The sequence below is a fragment of the Panthera pardus genome, unplaced genomic scaffold (assembly GCF_024362965.1).
Source record: "Panthera pardus isolate Hobbes unplaced genomic scaffold, ASM2436296v1 HiC_scaffold_12, whole genome shotgun sequence".
In the NCBI taxonomy this organism is placed as follows: domain Eukaryota; kingdom Metazoa; phylum Chordata; class Mammalia; order Carnivora; family Felidae; genus Panthera; species Panthera pardus.
The window spans coordinates 6428146-6449064 of NW_026526677.1; the positions used below are offsets into that span (position 1 = coordinate 6428146).

The window sequence follows — 20919 nt, forward strand, 5'->3', positions numbered from 1 at the left end:
ACACCTGGCTTGAATCCAGGGCAAAGCTGGGAGACGGGCTGAAGGAGATGCGGGCCAGGCATGATGGGGCACATCTGCGGCCCAACCTCACAGCATGGATGGTTGTGCGCCTGTGTGGGTGTTGGCGGCGGCTCACCAGGTACTCGCCGATGTCCGCCTGCCTCCCTTGCAGCCGGAACCGTGCTGGGCCCGTAGGGACACACCACAGAAGCAAAAGCAGGCAGCCCTCCTGGCTTTAGGAAGTGGGTCAAGGGCTTTCAATAGCAACCCTAGGACACACAGCCCAAGCCAGGACCCTGTACTGCCAGCCAAGCCCAGGGCCCCAGCTCCATTTCCCCACCCCAAGACAGCTCCCGCCACAGACCACACTCAACCACCACAACTTCCTTGCAAAAACCCTCGGCTCACCGGAGGGCCAGTGGAAATTTATTTATTTTTTGTCCTTTCTGTCTTTCCCCAAGTGGCTTTTCCTTGCAAAATGCCTGACATGACACCAGAGGGGAACCTGGGAGTGGGGGGCACCCCAGGGACTTAAATACAAGCTGGAGGGCAGGGCACAGATGGGACAGGCGAGAGACAGCACAAGGGACATGGCTTCTCAGGTAGAGACCAAAGGTTTGTTTTTCTGCAGGAAGAAGCTGTGCCAGAGGGCAGGGGGCTAGGATCCCGGTTGGGGGGGGGGGGGGGTTGGGGAGGGGGAGGCCCTCAACCCTGGGTTTGCACCCACATTCCCCAGAGGAGAAGCAGCACCAGGGTATGAGGACCTGCCCTCATAGGTTTCCAAGAACAGAAGGGGGAGAATAAGCCAGATGTGCTGCCTCAGGGACAGGGAGGTGCTGGCAGAGTGAGGGTTAAGGCTGGCGCCCGGCCTCTGGCACGGTGGGCCTTCCGCCTCTGCCTGCCTTGGGGACAAAGGGGCACGGTGGGCAGGCAGCACATGGGCCTGGCTCTGGCAGGGCAGGGGGTGGCAGGAGCAGGCTCCCTCTGGGCTCAAGACACAGGCCCAGCATGGCTGCCCGCCCACCTGCTCTAGATGTGCTCAGACCCCACCGCAGCTGGACGGCTCGAGCTGTGAAGTGTGGAAGGGGCGGGGAGGGGAGGCAGGGAGGAAAGGGTGGGCTGCTGGGCCCCTGTGGCCCCCATGCCCTTCCTGAGGTCCAGCCCAGGGCCCTGGATCCTGGGTCCTGGATCCCCTGGTCCCATTCCTGGCCCTGGGTGCTGACTGCTGACAGGGACTGCAGCGGCCAGGGAGGCTCTCAGCTCTTGGGGAAGGGGGGTGGGGGGTGGGGTGGGAAGGAAAAAGGGTAAGGAGAGAAACCCACTGCAGCATACATGGGGGGCAAGGGAGGGGAACAGAGGAGCCCTCATCCCAAAGAAAGGTGTGTGGTGGGGTACCTTTTAAAGTTACCTAGAGGCAGCAGCAGAGCAAGCCCACATCCCCACCCCAGCCAAAGGTCCTGGGTGTCCTCCCTTGGGGGCCTTGACAAAACCGGGGCTCAGGGCAGCAGGCAGATGGGCCAGAGGGAGATGGGGAGCCCAGGACACCCCAAAGCCACAGACTCAAATGCCCCAGGACAGGGAGGCACCTCCTGTCCCCTCCAGGGGCATCATCTGGAGAAGGTGCCCCCTCCTGTCCCACCCCATGTGCCCCTCCTAGCAACAGCCACCACCAGCCGGCTTCACGGGGGTGCTGTCAATCTTGAGGTTGGGCCGCTCACCCCCTGAGGCTGCCCCAGGCCCCATCCGCTTTTTGATCTCAGCAGCCATGGTCATGAATGCCTGCTCGACATTGGTAGCGTTCTTGGCACTCGTCTCCAGGAAGGGGATGCCCAGAGAGTCTGCAAACTCCTGACAAGGGGAGGAGAGAGAAGAGGAGGGGAAGGAGGGGTGAGAGGCAGCAGACACCAGCCCATCCTGGGCGGCCTGACCCAGGCCCCGCTCACCTTGGCTGTGGTGTTATCCACCACTTTCTTGGTGGTGAGGTCGCTCTTGTTGCCCACCAGGAGCTTATTGACGTTCTCACTGGCATAGCGGTCAATTTCCTGTAGCCACTGCTTCACATTGGCGTAGGATTCCTAGAGGAGCCAGAATCAGAAGTTATTTTGCTCTCAACTCCCATCCCTACCCAAGGCCAGGAGAACCAGGGCTGTTAAAGGGGGCTTCCCTGGGCTCCTGAGAGAGGCAGGAGCCCTGAGAGCTCAGGGAACCAGACAGAAGCAGCTTTCTCCTCCAGGTTTAGGGGTCCTCTCTGATGCCCTCCGTCTGAGACCCTCAAAGCCAAGCCTGGCACCAGCTATCTGCTAACAGCCCCAGTACATAAAACAGCCCAGGCCTAAGGGCCAGCCAGCTCTGCTTCATGCTGTTGGTCTCTCCCTGAGACACAGAAAAGGTTGAAAACACGCAGGGAGCAAATAACAAAAGAGAGACCAGAAAGGAGACGGAAACGGAGGGGAACAGGTTAGCAAAGTTCCCATGGTGGCCTTAAAATCCCTGTAAGGTCTGAAGTCTTACAGCCCAATGGTAGGTGGAGGGTCCTCGCAGAGGAGACCCTGGCCTATTGAGAGAGACACATAGCCGGGAACAAGGCCAGACATGCATTCTGCTTCTGGCACCAATAGCCTCCTCACTCAGACCAGCCCTCCCAACAGCTGGCCACTCCCTTCCCCCTACCCCTGGCTCATAGACAAAGACAGATCTTTCAGGAACATGCGTGAGCTAGAGCCACTTTCCCCTCTTAGGAATCAGAACGTGGGGGGCTATCCCACTGGATTCGAACTTACACCTCCTGCATGTCCTAGGCTGGGGCCCTGTGGACAAGGATGGGACACATACCTAGGTCCTACCCTAAGGCACTCAGGAGACAGTGGAGGACTAGAGCAGGACACACACGATGGCAAGACAGGGTGAGGAGCGCTGTAGGGATGGAAGGCAGGAGCCGCTGCAGCCCTAGGACTGCTTCTGCCCAGAGACTGCAGCTGACCTACGCCCGAAGGTACAAACTGGCCTTGTGTGGAAGCAAGTGGAGGAATGGGAAAGGTGCGAGGGGAGGAGATGACACACACCAGGTCAAGGAATGGGGTAGGGGGGTGAGGGGGCGCAGTGCCTTTGGAGAGCAGGGGGAAGCTGAAGGTTGCTGGCTACAGGCCCTGGGCACAGAAGGAAGGGGAAACGAGGCAGGCCAGAAGATGGAAGGTCTTAGCTTGGCTGAATCTAGACAACCAGGAGCCCACGAGAGTTTTCTCAGGAAGGGAGCAGCAGAAGCACACCTGTGTTCTGGGAGGACAGTCCAGGTAGGAGTGTAGAGGCCAGTTCAGCCTGGTGAGAAGATGGAGACCAACTGGGAGGTGGCTGGAATGTTCTAGGGAAGAAATGTGCGCCCTGAGCCAAGGAGTGAGGCAAGGAAGAGTGCAGGATTCAGAGTCAAGACCATCCTGGGTTAAGTCCCCAGCTCTGCCAAATATTTACTGTGAGACCCTAGATTTGTCACCTGACCTCTCTGAGCTTCAACTTCCTCACTTCTATAAAACAGTATCTCCCAATGGGGCTGTTGTGAACATGAGATAATGAATGCAGGCCTGTCTCATGACAAGTGCTTAATTAGCAGGAGCTGCTATTATCCTCATCACTGCTATTATTACAAGGGAATGGACCTGAGAAAGAAGACAGAGAAGAGAACTGGGGGAGGGAAGAGTTTTCTGGTCAGACCAACAGGCACTCTGTTACAAAGATGGGGTTGTGGGAGATAGCATGGGGAGAGACAGTGAGGGCAGTGCTGGATACACTGAGTTCTGAAGATGATCCGGAGCTGAGAGGTTGGCTAGGGGAAGGGAAGGGCTGGCTTGGAAGCCAAGAACCCTGGTTCAAACACTGGCTTTGCCCTTTCTGGCTATGAGACCATGGGCAAGTTACCTAACACCTCCCTAAGCGTATCTCAGCCAGAAAACAGGGACCCCAGCACTCAGTTCACTGGACAAACTGCCAGCAAGGTAGAACACAGAAGAAAAGACTCACAGTGATAGCTGTTTGCACAGGACTCACAGAACATAAGACAGGAACCAAACCACAAAGCGGCCAGACCCATGCAGGGAGAGTCAAGAAACACAAGATGAGGATGGGGGCAGGAGGTGGTAGTACAGAGCAAACCTGTAAAAATTCACTCAAAAGAGAATCTAATGCAGCAAAAGGTAGGAGACCTGGAGATAGTAAACTTTCCAAGGAGAGGGAAGAGAATGAAGGTAAAAGCCATGAAAGGTCAATCAGGGCAAGAACTGAAATGAGGTCATGGGACTTGGCAGCTAGAGGTCCTTGGCGACCTCTGTCCGAGTAGAGCACAGTTCACCCACAGCCTGTTGTCCAAAAGACATCATGAGTTCCCAGCAAGCCCAAGGGCCCAGCTGCCCTTCAGAGCGGGAACTCCTCCAGGCCCAGGGCTGATAGAAGCATCTCCATGTGCCCAGGACCAGGCCCCCCACTAAGCAACAAGGTTTAGTTGAAAAAACAAAGGCGGCAGAATCAGGTTTTCTGTCTGTCACTTAATGAACTGCGTGGCCCCAGGCAAGTCTCCTCACCATTCTGACCCGTTTCCTCATCTGTAAAGTGGGAACCTAATGCAGACCTCTTTAGAGTGTCACGAGGCTGTGGCAGGTCCTCTAAAAACTATAAGGTATGGTGGGACTGTTTCAGGTTCTAATGCCACCACTGCTGCCAGTGACACATGACTAATGCTGCCACAGCAGACACTGGGCTTCTACCTTGGCTCACAACGCGCCCCGAGTGCAGGGCTCCCCCACCTCCTTGTCTAAAGCCCTCCAATCGCTTCTCCACAGGATCTTCACACAGGAAGCCATGGGCCCAGCAAGGCAGCTAATCAGCTGACTAAACCCCTACAAAACACAGGTGCCCCGATTCTAGAATAAGGTGGCAAGTTTGGCCAAGAGTTGTGAGGCCTGGTTCTGCAACACCCTGCAGCAGGGCCTCAGGAGGATGCACTTCTGCGGCTGCTTCCCTCCTTGTGAAATGAGTCCAAGTACAGTCTCCTTTCCAGGCAGCATCCGGAAGAGAGGATGGGAAGAGTAAAAAGAAACAAGAACCAAAGACCTGGGGCACCTGACTGGTTCAGTCAGAACGTGCGACTGTTGGGGCGCCTGGGTGGCGCAGTCGGTTAAGCGTCCGACTTCAGCCAGGTCACGATCTCGCGGTCCGTGAGTTCGAGCCCCGCGTCAGGCTCTGGGCTGATGGCTCGGAGCCTGGAGCCTGTTTCCGATTCTGTGTCTCCCTCTCTCTCTGCCCCTCCCCCATTCATGTTCTGTCTCTCTCTGTCCCAAAAATAAATAAAAAATGTTGAAAAAAAAAAAAATTAAAAAAAAAAAAAAAAAAAAGAACGTGCGACTGTTGATCTCGGGGTTGTGAATTTGACCCTCAAATTGGGTATGGAGATTACTTAAAAAAATAAGATCTTTGGGGAAAAAAAAGAAAAAAAAAAAAAAAAAAAAAAGAACAAAGATCCAAAACTGAGGAGGCAAAGCCGGGAATGTGGCCCCAGGAGTACCTACCTGGTCGGTGACATCGTACACCACAATGATGCCATGAGCCCCCCGGTAGTAGCTGGAAGTGATGGTCCGGAACCGCTCCTGACCAGCTGTGTCCCACTGTAAGAAAGTAGGAGAGAAGGGAAGGACAGGTCAGCTCCGGGCTACGGGCCGAGAACCCCGTCCCAAGGCGGCTGCCCCTGCACCAGGGACTGGGAAGAGCAACACTCACGATCTGAAGTTTGATGGTTTTGCCATCCAGCTCAATGGTTCGGATCTTGAAGTCCACCCCGATAGTGCTGATGTAGCTCTCTGTGTATGTGTCATCCTGGAAAAGCGGGGACCAGTAAAATGGCCTGGGTGAACAGGGCCAGGGCCCATCTGGAAAACCTCCCTCCAGGTCTCTGCCCCCAGCTGAGCTTGTAACTGCCACGCCCCCACTCTCAGCACCCCAACCTGCCAGCCCTGTGTCTTTCATCCTTGGGGTCTAAGGTCTTGCAACTACTGGGCTCTGGGCTGACCCCTCTCCCTCCTGCCACCAGCCAGGACCCCAGATGGACGGTATGGGAGGCTTCTTACTCACAGCAAACCGCAGAAGCAGGCATGACTTGCCCACGCCCGAATCACCAATCAGAAGCAGCTTAAACAGGTAGTCACTGGCAAGAAAGGATGGGAAGACGTGAAGGAAGGCAAAGAGCCCACCCGCCCCGCCATCCTGCAATCACAACTACGACACTCTCCCATGCCGTGAGGCTTGCCTTGGTTTAGAGTATTAAGGTGCTCACAAGATCCTCCCACAAGTCCTGGGCAGGGGAGGGCGGACCACCGCCCATATTACAGCTGGCCCAAAGGACTGTCCAAATTCCCACCTCACAGGGAAGGAAACTGAGGCACGGAGAGAAACATGGCTTGCCAAGGATCACAGTCATTAGGGGAAAAAACTGGACATCGTATCCTGACTCCTGACAGACTCCATGGTCTCGCGGCCAGTAGGGACCATCTAGGGAATCCCCCACACTTCCCTGGGGCCCACCTGGCTTGGCAGGGGAGGCCCCAGAAGTGGAAGCTAGGGCCCAGCCTAGAGCTTAAGTGAACCTCTATGTAAGGAGCCTGGTAAGAAGAGGTGGTCAACACGTAGCAACGAGAGCAGTTAAAACGCGCTGAGTTCCTAAGTGTGCCTGGCCCTGGGCGAAACACTTCAGACACATCATCTCGTTTAAGCCTCACAACAGCCCTGTGAAGCGGACGGTGTTATTCCCAACCAATGAGGAAACCAGAGGTCAGAAGAGGGAAGTGGGACTTGCCCTAAGTTACACAGCTGTTAACTTTAAGACTGGAAACCAGGTTCAGACTCCAAAGTCTCTGAGAGCCTGCTGGTTCCCTTCTGTGTCCCTGATAAGCCAGCTCAGAGCTTCACCCTTCCCCAAGGAAATCTGAGGCCTGGATCTGGAGGAGAAAAAGGAAGTGGCGGAAGAGGAAGAAGGTAACTGACACTTGGGGAAATCTGTCAATGAGAAGTCCGGGACAGAGATGTGGGCCACCTACCCGCAGGGGGAGTGACCAAGAAGTGAGGAGAGTCTGAGGTACAGAGAATCCCACTGGAAGGGAGAAACAAATGCCACATTCATCTAAACTTCACCGGCAGCGTGACGGGGAAGGGAAGGGGTGTGACGATGGCGCTGGGGGCCTGCGCCAAGGTGAGGAGAGGGCGGGAAGGGACTGGCCTCCAGGAGCGGCAGGACAGCTAGACCCAGGCAAGGGGCAAAGCGGCGGTCCCGGAGGGGAGGACCCACGGGAGAGCGACCCAGCGCGGTGCCTCGAGGCTTCCCGCGCCTGACCAGCCCCTGAAACAGGATTCCGGGAGAACGGGAAGAACAGAAAGGCTGACTGTCTGACCTAAAGGGCGCCCGAGTCTGGACCCGCTCCAAAACGCCGGGACAGTCGTCAGCACCCAGACCGCCACTCTCTCAAGCAGCAGGTGGGGAAACTGAGGCCGGGAGAGACCGAGGCTGCAGGGTCACCTGACCGATAAGGCCTGGTAGGGGCCGGTGCTTCGGACTCCAAGTAGTGCCCCTCGGGGTCGCAGTGTCTGGGCGCCGGGTGCAAGAACTCGGGGTGCCGAGCCGGGGTCCGGGGGCCCCCGGGGGGAGGGGCAGGACCCGGATGTGGGGGGGGGGGGGGGTCAGCGGAAGAGGGACCCGGATGTGGGGGCGCCGCGCAGTCCTGACCCAGGCCGGACAACCCCGGTAAGCGTACAGCCCCGTACTCGGGATCGAGGCTGCGCCGGACGGCGCGGGCGGGGCTCACTCACTATTCGGGGTTCATGGCGGCGGCGGTGGCCCGCTCGGTCGCTCCCAGTCAGCTCTGCTCCGCCTCCCGTTCCAAGATGGTGGCCGCTCCGCCCCACAGGCCCCGCCCGCGACGCGCAGGCGCAAACATTCCCGACTTGGGTCTTGCTGCGTTGCTTCTCGGAACTTGTAGTCTCCTTGCTTTTCCCAACTCACCCCCGCTGCGCAGGCGTAAACCCGAGGTTGTGTCTCCTAGCTCACGCCCCATCATCGCCGCGCGATGCCTTCTGGGGCTTGTAGTTCGTTCCCCGTAGCCGTCACTGGGCTTGATGAAAGCGCCCAGGAGCCTGACTGTGTCCCCACCAGGAAAGCTCAATTTAGGGCTGGGGTTCACACGTTTCGTGTCTGCCTGGCAGAGGTGGTCATCCCTACCCTCTCAGCTCCCGGAGCTGTTAGCATTAGAAGTTCATTTATTTGGGGTTCTTGGTGTGCTGGTACTGTTAATTCAGATGCAGCCCCGGGAGGGTGTCGTCACCCACATTTTATAGATGGAAAAGTCGACTCTCGGTAATTCGCTCAAGGTGAAACAGCCTTGTAAGGGGAAGAGTTCAAAGACCGCTGTCCCTAGAACCTCAGAGATGAAGGTTGTTAGAAAAAACCCTGAACTTGCGAGGCCCCCTAACAAATCCGGGATAGGAGCAAAATATCTGGGCTTCGGCTGCACGGGACCGGACGTGAGAGACACACACAAACGCTCGCTCGCTCGCAGCCTCTCCCGCCCTCACCCCCAATCTAGAGACGCTAGGAGACCTCGGCCTCCGCTCCAAAACAAGCCCGGCTCAGATTCAAACGGTCTTTATTTCTACAGCAACATTTGAAAATAGAAAGCGACCGCCTCACCCCCAACAGGGACAGCCCCTCCTGCCACAGGGGGTCATCACTGCCCCTCGCGAGAAGCTGCAGGCGTGGGATGAGGCGTGGCAGGATGGCTCGACGGGCGGTGCCCGGGGCGGGGTCAGGCCGTGCCTGGGCGGGGCCGGGCGGGAGGGGCAGTGCATAGGCCGGGATGCTGGGCAGGGCCCGGCGGTGAAAGGACGGGCAAGGGGAGGGCTCTCCGTCCTGGGGCACGGGGCGATGGTGGGGCTCAACGCGCCCCTCAGAGGCGAGGAGGAGCGCGAGAAGGCCCAGGGAACCCTTTGGGGAGGCGCTGCCCCCCCAAGATGTAGAGCTTGGAAGATACCACCGCGCGGAATGGGGGTGATTAAGGCCTGGGCGGTACCACTAGAGGAGGACAGGGTGAGGGGAGAACCGGGGAGTACCGTGGACTGAGGGGAGGGGCGCGGCCAATAACTTATTTCTCTATATACAGAAGCAACGGCCGGGGGCGGGGGACAGGGGGGAGGGCAGGAGTGCTGAAGGGACGGCAGGTGCTCAGTGTTCTTGTCTCCGGGGCCTGGGGAGGGCGGGCCGCTGTGTCTCTACCTTGGAGACCCTGGCCAGCCCCTCACGCTGGCCCTGAACCTAAAGAAGAGGGGGCCCTGCTGGATGGAATAAATAAGGGGTAGAGCTGGAGCAGGCAGGCCCTGCCTCCAGGGCTTAGGGCTGAGATGACGAGGGAGGAGGTTACCCTGAGATTGAACAGAAAAGACAGGGGTCCTTGGGAAAGACACGTGGGGCAAGCAGCAGGCCCATGCGAAGGGCTGGGGATGGGGACAGTGCCGGGTGGAGGCTCTGGCAACTGGCTGCCCCTTCAGGATTAGCCCACGAGGGAGCTTCGTCGGGAGAGGTCCATGGAGCTGGAGCTGAGGGTGCGGCTGTCAGAGAAACCTGTGCCTCCAGGCTGTGGGCAGAAGGGGCAGGTGGCTCAGCTTCCTGCTGCTGCCGGTCTGTACTTCCCCGGCAGAAGGGGCCTGATCAGCCATAGGCCCTGAGCTGGGCCCCCGACCATGTCGTGGTGCTCTGAACTCCTGCCCACCTCAGCGGTTACTGTGTTGGCCCTGGCCACGTGCACATCCATCCCAGGCGGGAGCAGGGTTTCCCTCATTTGTCTTCCCTGTGTCCAGCCCAAAGCTGGGCCTGGCACAGAGCTGGAAATGTTGCTAGGTAAGTAGACGTGATTGGCAAGCTTGGCCAGTACACAGGACATGCAGCCTTTGGGCCCTGGGGCCTGGGCTTCAGCTACCCAGTGCCCAAACACCCACCCAGCCATACCTGGACAGGCTCTTCCACACTCTTGTTGAGGAAGTTGAGAGAACTAGCCCGCTTCATCCTGAGGGGAAAGGAATGCCTGGATTTGCCCAGGGTGAATGGGGTGGGCTGGGGGAGGGGGAGACGTGGGAAGGGGTCAGGTTGGGGCTGGAAAGGGAGGCTCACGGGAAGGGAGCAGATCTGGTGGGTGGCGGAGCTTGAGAGAGACAAGGGAGTTCATGTGGATCAGAAGCTCATCTGGGGTGGGTGGGTTACTGGGTGGGTTCGTGAGAGGCTCACTCTGGGTGGGCAGCGGGGGGGAGTGGGGGCGATCAGGGGCAGAGGCTCACCTGGGATTAGGAGGCTCCTGCGGGCCACCACCCTGCAGCTTCTTCACCAGCATCTCACTGCTCCGCCTCAGGGCATCTCGGAGCTTCCCAAAGGAGCCACTGCGCCGCAAGGAGCCACTGCCATCCTGTGGGGCAGACGTTTGTCTCTGTGCCACACTGACCACACAGCCTCCCGGCCCACCCAAGACCCTAGACTCACCCCGCTCCATTCGGCTGCAGGCCCTGCCTCCTCGAGTTCAGACTCAGGCCGAGCCCCAGCACCCCCGGTCACGTCCCGGCTGCCACGGCGGTCTCCCCGTCCACCACTGCTATCTTTCAGCAGTTCCACCACCCTGGTCTGGCTTGCAGGGTCCAGGCCCTGAGGGAGAGGCAGGGCACACCGGATGGAGCCGTGAATCCTGACTGGAACACACAGGGCCACACAGGTCCCTGCCCACCCCCCTCGGGCCCGTGGCCTCACCTGCTTGCGGCTTCGGCTGGCGCAGTCCTCCAGTGTGTGTGCCGCTTCTAGCTTGCCCTGGCGCCGGTAGAGGGCCCCCAAGCTGCGCAGGGTAGTGTTGACTGTGGGGCTGTGGATGGGAGAGCGGGATAGTGTCAGACTCCATGTTCCCCAGGAACCAGGCCCATCCAGCCCACATTGGGCCCTGATGAGCCATCCAGCCAACCAGGATCTCTCCCCTCCCGTGTCAAGCCCTGTGCTTGTGCTAGACTCTCCTGGTTCGGAATCACCCCAACCCCAGCCCTACGTGGGGTGCTGCCACCAGGACTAAAAGCTGGGAGACCCAAGAGCAAGATAATCGGCCATCCCAACGCAGCGAGCCTTTTTGGGACAGGTGGCCTGTGACCCAGGTCTTGAAAGCCAAGGTGACAAAGAAGAGGTGTGTGTTCTGGGGGTGAGCAGGATGGAGTCCAGAGCCTGGACTTGGCCCCCGCTCAGGATGCTGTTTCCCTGCCAGCTGCTCTATTGCCAGCCCTGCCCCACTGTCCTCACCTGTCTACTTTACAGGCCTTGTACCAGCTGCCATATTCCCCATAGGGGGTGCTGTCCCGGCGCTTGTCCTAGGGGGAAGGAATGGTCAGCAGAGGTGGCAGAAGTCCCTCCCCTCTACACATCCCTAGCCTCACCCTCCCTCCCCAGGCCACCCCAGCCCTGCCCATAGAGCTACCTTGCTCTCTTCCCGTTCTTCTGCGTGCATCCAGATGGGCTTGTTGTCCCCTGGGGGGAGAAAGGGGGCTGTCACCAGCCTCCCATATAGGCTTCTCCTGGTTGAAACATAGGACTGGGGTCTGGGGAGGAGGTCAGGGGTACCCAGGAAGGATCAGGGTTGGGCTTTGTTGAATGAATGAATGTATGAATGAATGAATGAATGAATGAATGGGTGAACAAAGAAACAGACTCAGAACATTACTGACCCTCTTCTGGAGCAAAGAGATGACAGGGCATAGGCCTATGCTTGTGGGGCTTGCGATTGAGGGTTGGGGGCAGCGGATCCTTAAACACCTCAAGCCCACAGCCCGAGACATGTGCTAGGCCTAAATGATAGGCCAGGCTGAGGGATCACACGGCAGGAAATGACCAACCACAGGGGGCCAGAAGGTGGCTTCCCCGGGGGGGGGGGGGGGGGGGGGAGACATTTGGAGTGGGGCCTCATGAGGGGCAGGAATTGCCCAGCAGGGGAGGTAAAAAGACTTTGGGCCCAGGGCATGGCGTATGCAAAAGCTGCGTGTAGTACCAGCACGACCCAGGAGGCCATGTGCGTTGGGTGTGTGTGTTCACACGTGCACACAAATGGCTGGGGACCAGCCAGACCCCACGAGGGCCTGTCCAGCTGAGGTATTTACCCTGGATGCTGATGGCTGAGGGGGGCCTGTGCTGCGTGAGTGGGGGGTGGGGCACAGGGTGGTCACAGACTCACCATTGACAGAGCCGAACTCCTTCTCATGAGCCCGGGTGAGGATCTCCTTGTACAGGGTCTCTGCGTCCTGGTACTTGCCCTGTTTCAGGTAGCAGGAGGCCTGGAGGGAAGCGGCCAGAGGGTGAGCAGAATGCAGGGAGTCGAGCCTTTTCCTTCCTTCCTCCCACCCCATTCGTGGCCCAGGGTACCAGGTTATTCTTGGTTTTGGCCACGTTGGGGTCATCAGGCCCGAGGCGTGTGGCATAGATCTCCAGCGCCCGCCGGTAGTAGTATTCCACCTCTTCAGCTTTGCCCTGGTTCTGGCACAGCAGGGCCAGGTTGCTCAGCTGCTTGGCCACATCTGGATGAAACTTGCCCAGGACCTGCGATGGGAGTGGGAGCCAGTGGCTGGGCTCAAGGCTGGCCTGGGCCCCACGTGCCAGCCTTGAGCTGCCCAGCCCCGCCTGCTCTCACCTTCTCCCGGATTTCTAATGCCCGTTTGCACAGTGGCTCGGCCTCTTTGTACTTGCCCCGCTTGCCATACAGAACTGCTAGGTTGTTTAACGTTGCGGCCACCTGGTGGGTGGGAGAGTGGAGGTCAATGACCCAGGGCGCTGCCTGGGGCAGGGGCAGCTCCCCCACCCCCGCCCTCACTCACAGCCGGGTGGTCCTTGCCCAGTGTCTTTTCACGGATGGCCAGGGCATCGTTGAGCAGGTGGGCAGCCTCTTTGTACTTGTTCTGGTCCCTGGGTGCGGGTAGAAGCATGGTAAGTAAGGGTTGTCCTCCAGCCCAAGGCCCTCCCCCTAGTGGTCTCAGATCTCCACGGTCACTCCTCTTGTATTTACTGGTGAGTGGGCATGATTATGACCCAGAGCTTCGGGAGACCCGTTCAGCCAGCAGATTGGGGCGGGGGACTTTGGACAGTTCACTCACGATTCACCAGGGCATAGAGTGCCAGGGTATGAGCCAGATTCCCCTAGATCTGCCACCCCACCCCCACCCCACTGCCTCATGCCCAGGGCACCTTGTTGCCTATTCCTCAGGGCCTTTGCTCATACTCCTCTTTCTGCCAGGGGAAACGTTTCCAACACACTCATGTTCTGGGCAACTCATCTTTCACCAAAGATCCTACTTAAGCCTTAATGCCTGGAGAAGCAGTGCTGACTCCCTGGTATCCTTAGGGCCTTCATGTGCTGCCCTGGTCCCTACTTACGCCCAAGTCTTTTTCCTCCAATGGACTAAGCCTTATTCACATCTGTAGCCCAGGTTCACAGGGGCCTAGGCATCCTGTGGACTCCGCACCCTCTGGACACATGCTCCTTCTCTCTGCCCAACTGCCCAGTGGAGCTGAGTCCTGACCGTCACCAGGGCCTAAGGGTTTGTGACCAGGGCTGGAGCTTTCACAAAGTGTGCAGGCACTCCCATGGATGACTGTGGCCAGAGGAGCCCTCACCGATAGACCAAAGCCAGGATGTTCAGCATGGTGGCAACATCAGGGTGGTCGTGGCCCGATGTCTTCTCCAGGTCCTCGAGCGCCTGCTTGCAGAGTGGCACGGCCACCTCGTAGCGGCCCTGTGAGGCGTACTGAATCACCAGGTTGTGCAGGGTGCGGAGCCGTGCTGGGATTTCATAGCCCCCGTGCTGGGCAGCCACATCCCCTCCTCCAGGGCTGGGGGCTGCAAGGCCAAGGGCAGATAAGATGTACCAACTGGGTTGAGCTGGCACACACCAGCCATGTCTTTGACCTACCTGACATGTGGCCCTGGGCAAGTCACTTACTATTCTGCCTTAGTTTCCCCATCTGTAGAGTGGGTAGAATCCGGGCCGCAATGCCTCAAGCTATGTGTTCTAGAGCAAGCCATCTAACCTCCAAGCCTCGGCCTCCCATCCGCAGAAGGGACACTTGACACTGTAAGCGCTGGCCCAGGGCTCAGTACTGTGCACACATCCTCCGTTAACCCTCAGAGGAGGCTTAGAGAGGGAAAGGAACCAGTGGTCCCAGAACAATTGGTGGCAGAGCAGGACTTACACCTAGGCTAGGCAGCTCTAAAGCTCTGAACTATGATAACTGCTCCTCAAGGCTTAGGGGGAGAAAAGCACTTTTAAACTCTAACATGCTGGGGGGCTCAGTGTGTTGAGCGTCCGACTCTTGATTTCAGCTCAGGTTATGACCTTATGGTTCGTGAGTTTGAGCTGACAGCTCAGAGCCTGGAGTCTGCTTCGGATTCTGCGTCTCCCCTTCTCTCTGCCCCTCCCCCGCTCATGCTCTGTTTCTCTCAAAAAAAAAAAAAAAATTAAAAACTCTAACATGCTGGGATGTGATGATCAGAAATGAGGTGGGAAAGAACACAGTTGCCTTTTGGTCCCTGTTTCTGGTGACCTCTGGGTCCCAAGGACAAGGAGTTTACACAGCTCTCCCTCCCCCCTGCCCCCAGAACCAGCTGTCCCTCTGCACCTGGGCTCTGCTCCTCCTCGTTGGGGAACAGGTCATCCAGAGAGTCTTTGGGGACGTCCCCCTTCTCCTCCTGGGGAGGAGGACAGAACGAGTGTCAGGGAAGGTGGGGCGCGGTAGCCCAAGTGTCAGTGGCTGGGTCAGAGCCAGCCACGCTGCCCCTCCCCCTCCCAGGCCCCCCTGCCCGATGGCTGTAGGGGCTCACACTGGGGGATGTGTCCTCATCCAGCTTGCGGATCTGGCTCATGAACAGCAAATGCTGCTTCTCCTCCTCCAGCTGGGCCACAGCCTGCTCGCTGCGCTGCAGCTTCTGCTGTGTTCCCGCCAGCTCCTCGCGCAGCCACTGGTTCTCCTGCACCAGGCGCCGGACCTGAGCCCGCAGCTTCTGCTTTTCTGACTCCACGGCCCCCAGGTGGCTCGACAGCGCCAGGATCACCTGTGCCGGCCAGCCAGGATGAGGGTTAGAGCCTTGTGCACCCCCAGCCTGGGCCTCCCGGGGTACTGGGGCCTGGCCCTGCCTATGAGGAGCTACAGGGCTGATCATCAAGGGAGTGTTCCCATAAGGCCTCAAACGGACCCTCGTCCAAGACCTAAACCCAGGAGATTTGGAGACCCTCAGTTCCTTCCTTCTGGGGTGTGGAGCCCTGGGCTCCCAGGCCGGCTCTGCTGGACTCTGAGATAGTCCATCCACTTTCCTGGGCCTCCGGCTAGTCCTCTGCATTAAAAATCCAGTTCCCGAGGTGCCTGGGTGGCTCAGTTAAGCATCCAACTTCGGTTTAGGTCATGAGCTTGAGGCTCGGGGGTTCGAACCCCACGTCGGGCTCTGTACTGATGGTGTGGAGCCTGCTTGGGATCCTTGCTCTCTCCTCTCTCTCTCTCTGCCCCTCCCCCACTCGTGCTCTCTCTCTGTCAAAATAAGTAAATAAACTTAAAAAACAAAACAAAACAAAAAACCAGTTCCCATCTCACTGGGTTTATCATGAAGACGGCTTGTTGGGGTGTTGCGTTTTCTCTGAATTTGCCTTTCTCTTCCTTTGTCTCTCCTGGGGCTTAGACTCAAGCCCTGTGGCCACAGCCGCTATAGCACTGCCCCCTGCTCCAGCGCTAGCACTTTCCTAAGAACTCTGATAAATGGCTGAAGGGCCACTGAAAGGCCCCATCCTGACTTCTGCCAAGGTAAAAGCCCTTGCCCTTTTGCAGTTCCCAGAGAGGAGAGGTGTCCATGTCCCAAGCCTTCAGATGGTCTGGGAACCACAGGGGAAGGGGACCCAGAGGCCTCAGCTTCTGTCCTTACCCCTCTCTCCAACCTCTAGGACTCTTTTCCTGAGCATTTAGGCTCTTCCTGCCTGGGAGCCTTGCATAGGATCTACTCTTTCTCCATCCTTCACAGCCAGGGTCGTTTCTGCAGCCCCAGGAAAGGAAGGCACTTTCCTCTCCCTCCGTGCCACCCTCTTACCCATCTGTGTGGGTGCCTGTGCACACCAGGAGGGGGACCCCTGTGTGTTTATCTCTGTACCTGGCAGCCACCTGGCCAAGGAGGGAATGACCAGCAGGCTGTCCTGCCAGAGGACCAAGCTGTCTGCCACCCTGCACTTTCTATTCATTAGCAAAATGCATAAGTGACAGGTGTGTTCGCAACCACTAGCTTTTTGAAAAATTCCCTTCGCAGCCTGGAAGTATATATATACCGCAGGTGGCATGATCCTTAAAGACAAGGAAACCGAGATGTTACCACCTGCCCAGGATTCATAGAGCCAGGCGGTGTCTCAGCCAAGATTTGAAGGGGCCAAGACTCTTTCCCCCAGAGAAAGCGTGTACCCCTTGTGTACCCCAGTGCCTCGTGAATATCTCCATCTGCACCTCGTCCTGGCAGCCCCAACTTAAGAGGACCAAAACTGAACCCCTGATCACCTAGGCTCTCTCATCACCTTCACTTGCTCAAACCACAAATCTGGGAGTTATTCTGCCCTCCTTCCTCTCCCTTACTTCATCCCCAGGTCCTGCTGGACCCACCTCCAGAACATCTAGAACTGGTCCTCTCGCTTCCCTCGTGGCCACCCCTTAGTCCAAGCTACTGTTTCTCATTTGAATTCCAGCAGTGCCTTCCTAACTACCTGCTACCTGCCTCCACCCTTGACTCACCAAAGTTCATTCTCCACACCTCAGCCAAAGGGAATTTTTACTTTTTTTATTTTTTAAAGATTTTTTAAAAAGTAACCTCTATACCCAACGTGGGACTTGAACCCACAACCCTGAGATCAAGTCGCATGCTCTAATGACTGAGCCAGCCAGGTGCCCCGAAGGGACCTTTCAAAATCTAAGTCAGACTGTGTCTCTTGACTCCTAAAACCCTCCAAAGGCTTCCTGCTTTCCTGAGAATACAACCCAAACTAATAAGGTGCAGCATGATCTGGTCCCTGCCTTCTCCACAGGCCTCTTCTGTCCCTCTCCTTCCATGAACTAGATCCATGAAGATCTAGTTAGACAGGTCTTCTCTCAATTCTCCCACTACAAGAGCTTTCCTACCTCAGGACCTTTGCACATGCAACCTCTCGCCTTCCTCCCTTTTCTGGAGGCTGGTTCATTCCTTCCTCCAGGTCGTGGTTTAAATGTCACTTCCTCAGAAGTCTTGCCTGACCAATAAATTACACCTCTTCCTATAAGCTATCCAAGACCTTGTTGTTTTCTTTGGAGAACTTATCACAATATGTAACAAATGTATATGTGTTTCTGACTCTCTCCGCAGTGGACCCGTCTGTCTTGTTGGGGCTGTCTGTCTGGCACATAACAGATTGCCTGGCACATAGTAGGCACTTGGTAACTTACCTGTGAAGGAACAAATAAGAGAATGAATGGGGGCGGGGGCGGTTCTTAAGGATTTCCTTTTTGTTTTCTTACATCATTCAGTCTCTGCTACCCATCAGAGAAGCCAGGAACAGGGTTCTGTGTCGGGGCTAAAGGATGATCAGGCTCTCCTGAGGCAAGGCACAGCTGGGGTCTCCAAAGCCCATTTGTTTGTTCAACAGATATTACTGGAATCTTACCATGGGGCTCCAGAGGCCACATGGTTCCCTGCTCAGATTCTGTTCCTACACTGCCAGGTTTCCTCTGTCAGGCTCCATCCCTCCCTTGACCTCCCACCTCGGCATCCCAGACCAGCCTACCTGGGCCTCTCCCAGACCCAGCTCGATGGCTTCTAGGGAGCGACGCAGGAGAACACAGCGCTCCTGTGAGCCGGGCTCTGCCTCGCCAGCTTCATGTGCTACCAAGGGAGCGAGAAGGGCACGATGCTCCCCGCGCAGGGTCTCCAGGCCTTGGATGACGGCCTTGGTGCCCAGCACGATCTCATCCTGGCTCAGCTTCTCCTCCCGCGGAAGCACCATCGTAGCCATGGCTGTGCCGCCTGTGAAGGCGAGGAGGCGGGCAGGCGGGTGCCGGGCCTGGGGCCACACCGCCGTCCACCCCGGATTAGGTAAACACCTTCAGTCCCCGACGCCCGGGTCCCCAGGGTGCCCGGGTCCCCCAGCCGACAGCCCGCACCGTGCCCGCGCTCGGCCTACAGGGGGCGCGCCCAGGTCGTCTCGGCCCGGGAGACGCAATGCGGTGAGGCCGGACCCGGATTCGGTCCAGACCACGGGCTCAGGCCGGTTTAGGCGGCCCAGACTCGGGACTGCCCCGGCGACTCCCTTAGCCAGGACAGGGAGCACCGGAGGACGGTCCTAAGGGGATCGTGCAGGCTCACTCCCGTATGGGAGACCCCCGTCCCTCCAGGAGATCCAGTCCCAACCGCCCGGGCGGCCCCTTCCCCAACAGGCAGGCCGATCATGGGGGGGGGGGGGGGGGGGACCCTCCCCCTAAAGGAGCTGGAGATCTCGGCTGCTACGTCGTCTCCCCACCCGGGGCCGCGCCCACAATGACCCTTCCCCATAGGTCGGCGCAACGCCCCGAGGACCCCTCCTCCTGGAAAGGTCGAACTCCCGCCCCCGGCCACGCAGGACCGCGCCCCCTCCCAGCAGACCGGCCCTGTTCTCCCACAGGCCGCACCCACGACGCCCCCACCCCTAGGCCAACCCAGAGGCCCCTCTCCCGGCCGGATCGGCCCGCGCAGACCTGCGCCTCCCGCTCCCGCCGGGCTCCGGCTCAGGTTCCGGCTCCCGCCCCGCTTCACCCGGACCGGCAGCCGTGAGCCGGTCCCGCCGCCTCCATCCCGCCGGCCTTCCCAGCAGTCCCTGCGCCGCCTTAAAGGTGAAGCCTCTACCTCGGCGGCGTCGGAGGGGGCGAAACACGCTCTTCTCTTCCCGCAGGCGGCCTTAAAGGAGCGTGCAAGCCGGGCCCGCTCCAGGCTTGGAGGGGGACTGGGGCGGGGCCATCCTATGTGGAGGGCGGGGCGTGGGCTCCCCCGAGGCACCTGGTTCCAGCTGCCACCACCCACAACCCCGCGGCCTTGGATTCATCGCCTGTAAACCTGGCCGAGGCCGCAGGGATGTGGGGAGGCTCGGGAGATCGTGAGCCTGTAGAGCCTGAATGCAGGCAGTGCCACAGCCAGAAAGGACGTCGGGAGAAACCGAGGCGCCGGGAGGCTCAGCCTCCTCTGAGTCCAGAGACCCAGAGACTTTTGACATGTATTGACATTTATTGACGGTTACTGGGGCAGTTGCCACTTTCTGAGCGCTTACTGTGTGTCGGGCGCTTTGATGCTTTAAATGCGTTTACTCATTTACTGCTCACAAAGACCCAATGAAGCGAGCACTGCTTTTATCTGCATCTCACGCATATGACCCCAGGCTCATTTGTCTCTAGAGACTGGTGATGCCCCTCACCCAACTCTTTCAGAACTATGTCCCTGTGGGATTCGCCGTGTCTTGGGGCTGCTTTCTGGGGGAAAGGCTTCCGACACTAAGGGAGAAAAGGATAGCAAAGAGCAGCTGGGCATCTGCTGAAACAGAGACTCATGCCCCTGTGGTTGAACACAAGTGCTGTTCGTCAACCGGATGCCCAAGACAAGGTGATGTCATTCAGGGCTCAGATTAAATGCCACCTCCTCAGAGAGCCTTCTTTGATTCCCAACCCCCCATAGAGTCCCTTCCATAGAGCCCCCTCCAGTCCATGTCTCTATAACATTCATCCCTTCTAACTTATTTCTTGTTGATTTTCTGTCTCCTCCCTAGAATACGGGCCAAGACCTGTCTGTCTTGTTCACTCCCACAGTAGCCCCTGACCAGCCACATAGCTGCACTCAGTAAATGTTGCTTTCTTAAAAAGGGTGGAAGGGTGCACCTATTGGCCTTGCCAAACCCCTTCCAGGCCCAGGTTTTGATCAGATGCTCTGCAGCCCTGGATTGGAAGCTACTCTGGCACTGCCCCAACTGCTTCTAGGTCAGTGTCACTGGTGAGTGACAGCAGGATAACCACCTGAGGGACAAAACCTGCACAACAAGGCCTGGCACTGGTACCCGAGGAACTTGGGTGTTCCTTGAGTCAGGGTGGGCTCAGACTCAGAGTCCACCAGGTTCAGTGTCCTGGTGGATGCAAGAATCCCTTTGGCACCATCTGATGGAGAGATGGTCCTACACCTCTAGGTCAAGTATGTCCCAGGACAAGGAGCTCACTACATTCTGCTGTGAGACTGCTCTAAAGGCTAGGAAGTTTTTCCTTAGCCCCAAAAGTACCTTCCTGCAGTGTTCATGGACACCAAACTGAAGCTGTCTTCAGGAAGGACAGCTTTTCTCTTTTGCCGATGGAGATACTTGGAGATGACAATGGTGCCCCACCCAATCTTTGCCTTGCCTAGACTGACAAACACGATCTCTTTCCTCACCCTTGCCCCAGGTTCCTGACCCTTCTCCATCCTAATTTCTCTTTTCAGGGTGTATTTTAGGTGTCAGTCCATACACTGCTCAGAATGTGGAGCTCAGTCCAGAGCTCAGGGAGCCAGACAGGGAGTGAACTTCACAGATCATAGAGGGATGGTCCCCCCGCTCAATGAGAGTGCCACCTGTCCACTGTGAAGTCGCAAGTCAGGCTAATTTTGACAGCCACCACACTGTATCTGCTTGGGGTCAGCTGGCCAGCTAAACCTAGATTGTGTACATCCTGGTTATATCCAGCCAGGTTATCCCAGATCCTGTGCCTCTGCCAATTATTTTTTCTCCCCGTGATTTTTAAAGGTAGCTGATATAGTCCTATGATGCAAAATTCAAAAGGCACATACAAGAACT

The 20919-nt window shown here is 57.8% G+C and overlaps 2 protein-coding genes across 3 annotated transcripts; both read right to left on the bottom strand.

Moving 5' to 3' along the window:
• Positions 1–383: 383 nt before the first annotated feature.
• On the bottom strand, positions 384–7966 carry RAB1B (RAB1B, member RAS oncogene family). The gene is made up of 6 exons (XM_019415052.2): positions 7840–7966; positions 6112–6184; positions 5761–5856; positions 5553–5648; positions 1944–2075; positions 384–1848 (listed from the first exon to the last, which is right to left on the bottom strand). The coding sequence occupies exons 1-6, from the start codon at positions 7851–7853 to the stop codon at positions 1654–1656; spliced, it is 606 nt and encodes a 201-aa protein (XP_019270597.1). The 5' UTR covers positions 7854–7966; the 3' UTR covers positions 384–1653.
• Positions 7967–8655: 689 nt separating this feature from the next.
• KLC2 (kinesin light chain 2) lies at positions 8656–18942 on the bottom strand. Of its 2 annotated transcripts, none has more exons than XM_019415046.2 (16): positions 18812–18942; positions 17866–18141; positions 14907–15137; positions 14705–14774; positions 13703–13925; positions 12907–12994; positions 12723–12824; positions 12458–12631; positions 12270–12369; positions 11520–11569; positions 11345–11412; positions 10814–10922; positions 10553–10711; positions 10354–10478; positions 10028–10085; positions 8656–9656 (listed from the first exon to the last, which is right to left on the bottom strand). In XM_019415046.2, exons 2-16 carry the CDS (start codon positions 18091–18093, stop codon positions 9573–9575), a joined length of 1869 nt encoding a protein of 622 aa, XP_019270591.1. In that variant the 5' UTR covers positions 18094–18141; positions 18812–18942; the 3' UTR covers positions 8656–9572. The 2 variants fall into 2 exon arrangements, with proteins under 2 accessions (XP_019270591.1, XP_019270592.1); XM_019415047.2 differs by having other exon boundaries at positions 17866–18104; positions 18812–18938.
• Between the last annotated feature and the right edge of the window lie 1977 nt (positions 18943–20919).

Bases quoted from the DNA above. Each gene is read 5' to 3' on its own strand.
- RAB1B (XM_019415052.2), bottom strand. The intron at 5,857-6,111 runs GTGAGTAAGAAG...CCGCTTTTCCAG, and splicing joins GCCTGCTTCTGCGGTTTGCT to GATGACACATACACAGAGAG. The intron at 5,649-5,760 runs GTGAGTGTTGCT...ACTTTCTTACAG, and splicing joins AAACCATCAAACTTCAGATC to TGGGACACAGCTGGTCAGGA.
- KLC2 (XM_019415046.2), bottom strand. From the start codon at position 18,093: ATGGCTACGATGGTGCTTCCGCGGGAGGAGAAGCTGAGCCAGGATGAG. The intron at 15,138-17,865 runs GTAGGCTGGTCT...TGGCCGGCACAG, and splicing joins TGGGTCTGGGAGAGGCCCAG to GTGATCCTGGCGCTGTCGAG. The intron at 11,570-12,269 runs GTGAGTCTGTGA...TTCTCCCCCCAG, and splicing joins GGAGTTCGGCTCTGTCAATG to GGGACAACAAGCCCATCTGG.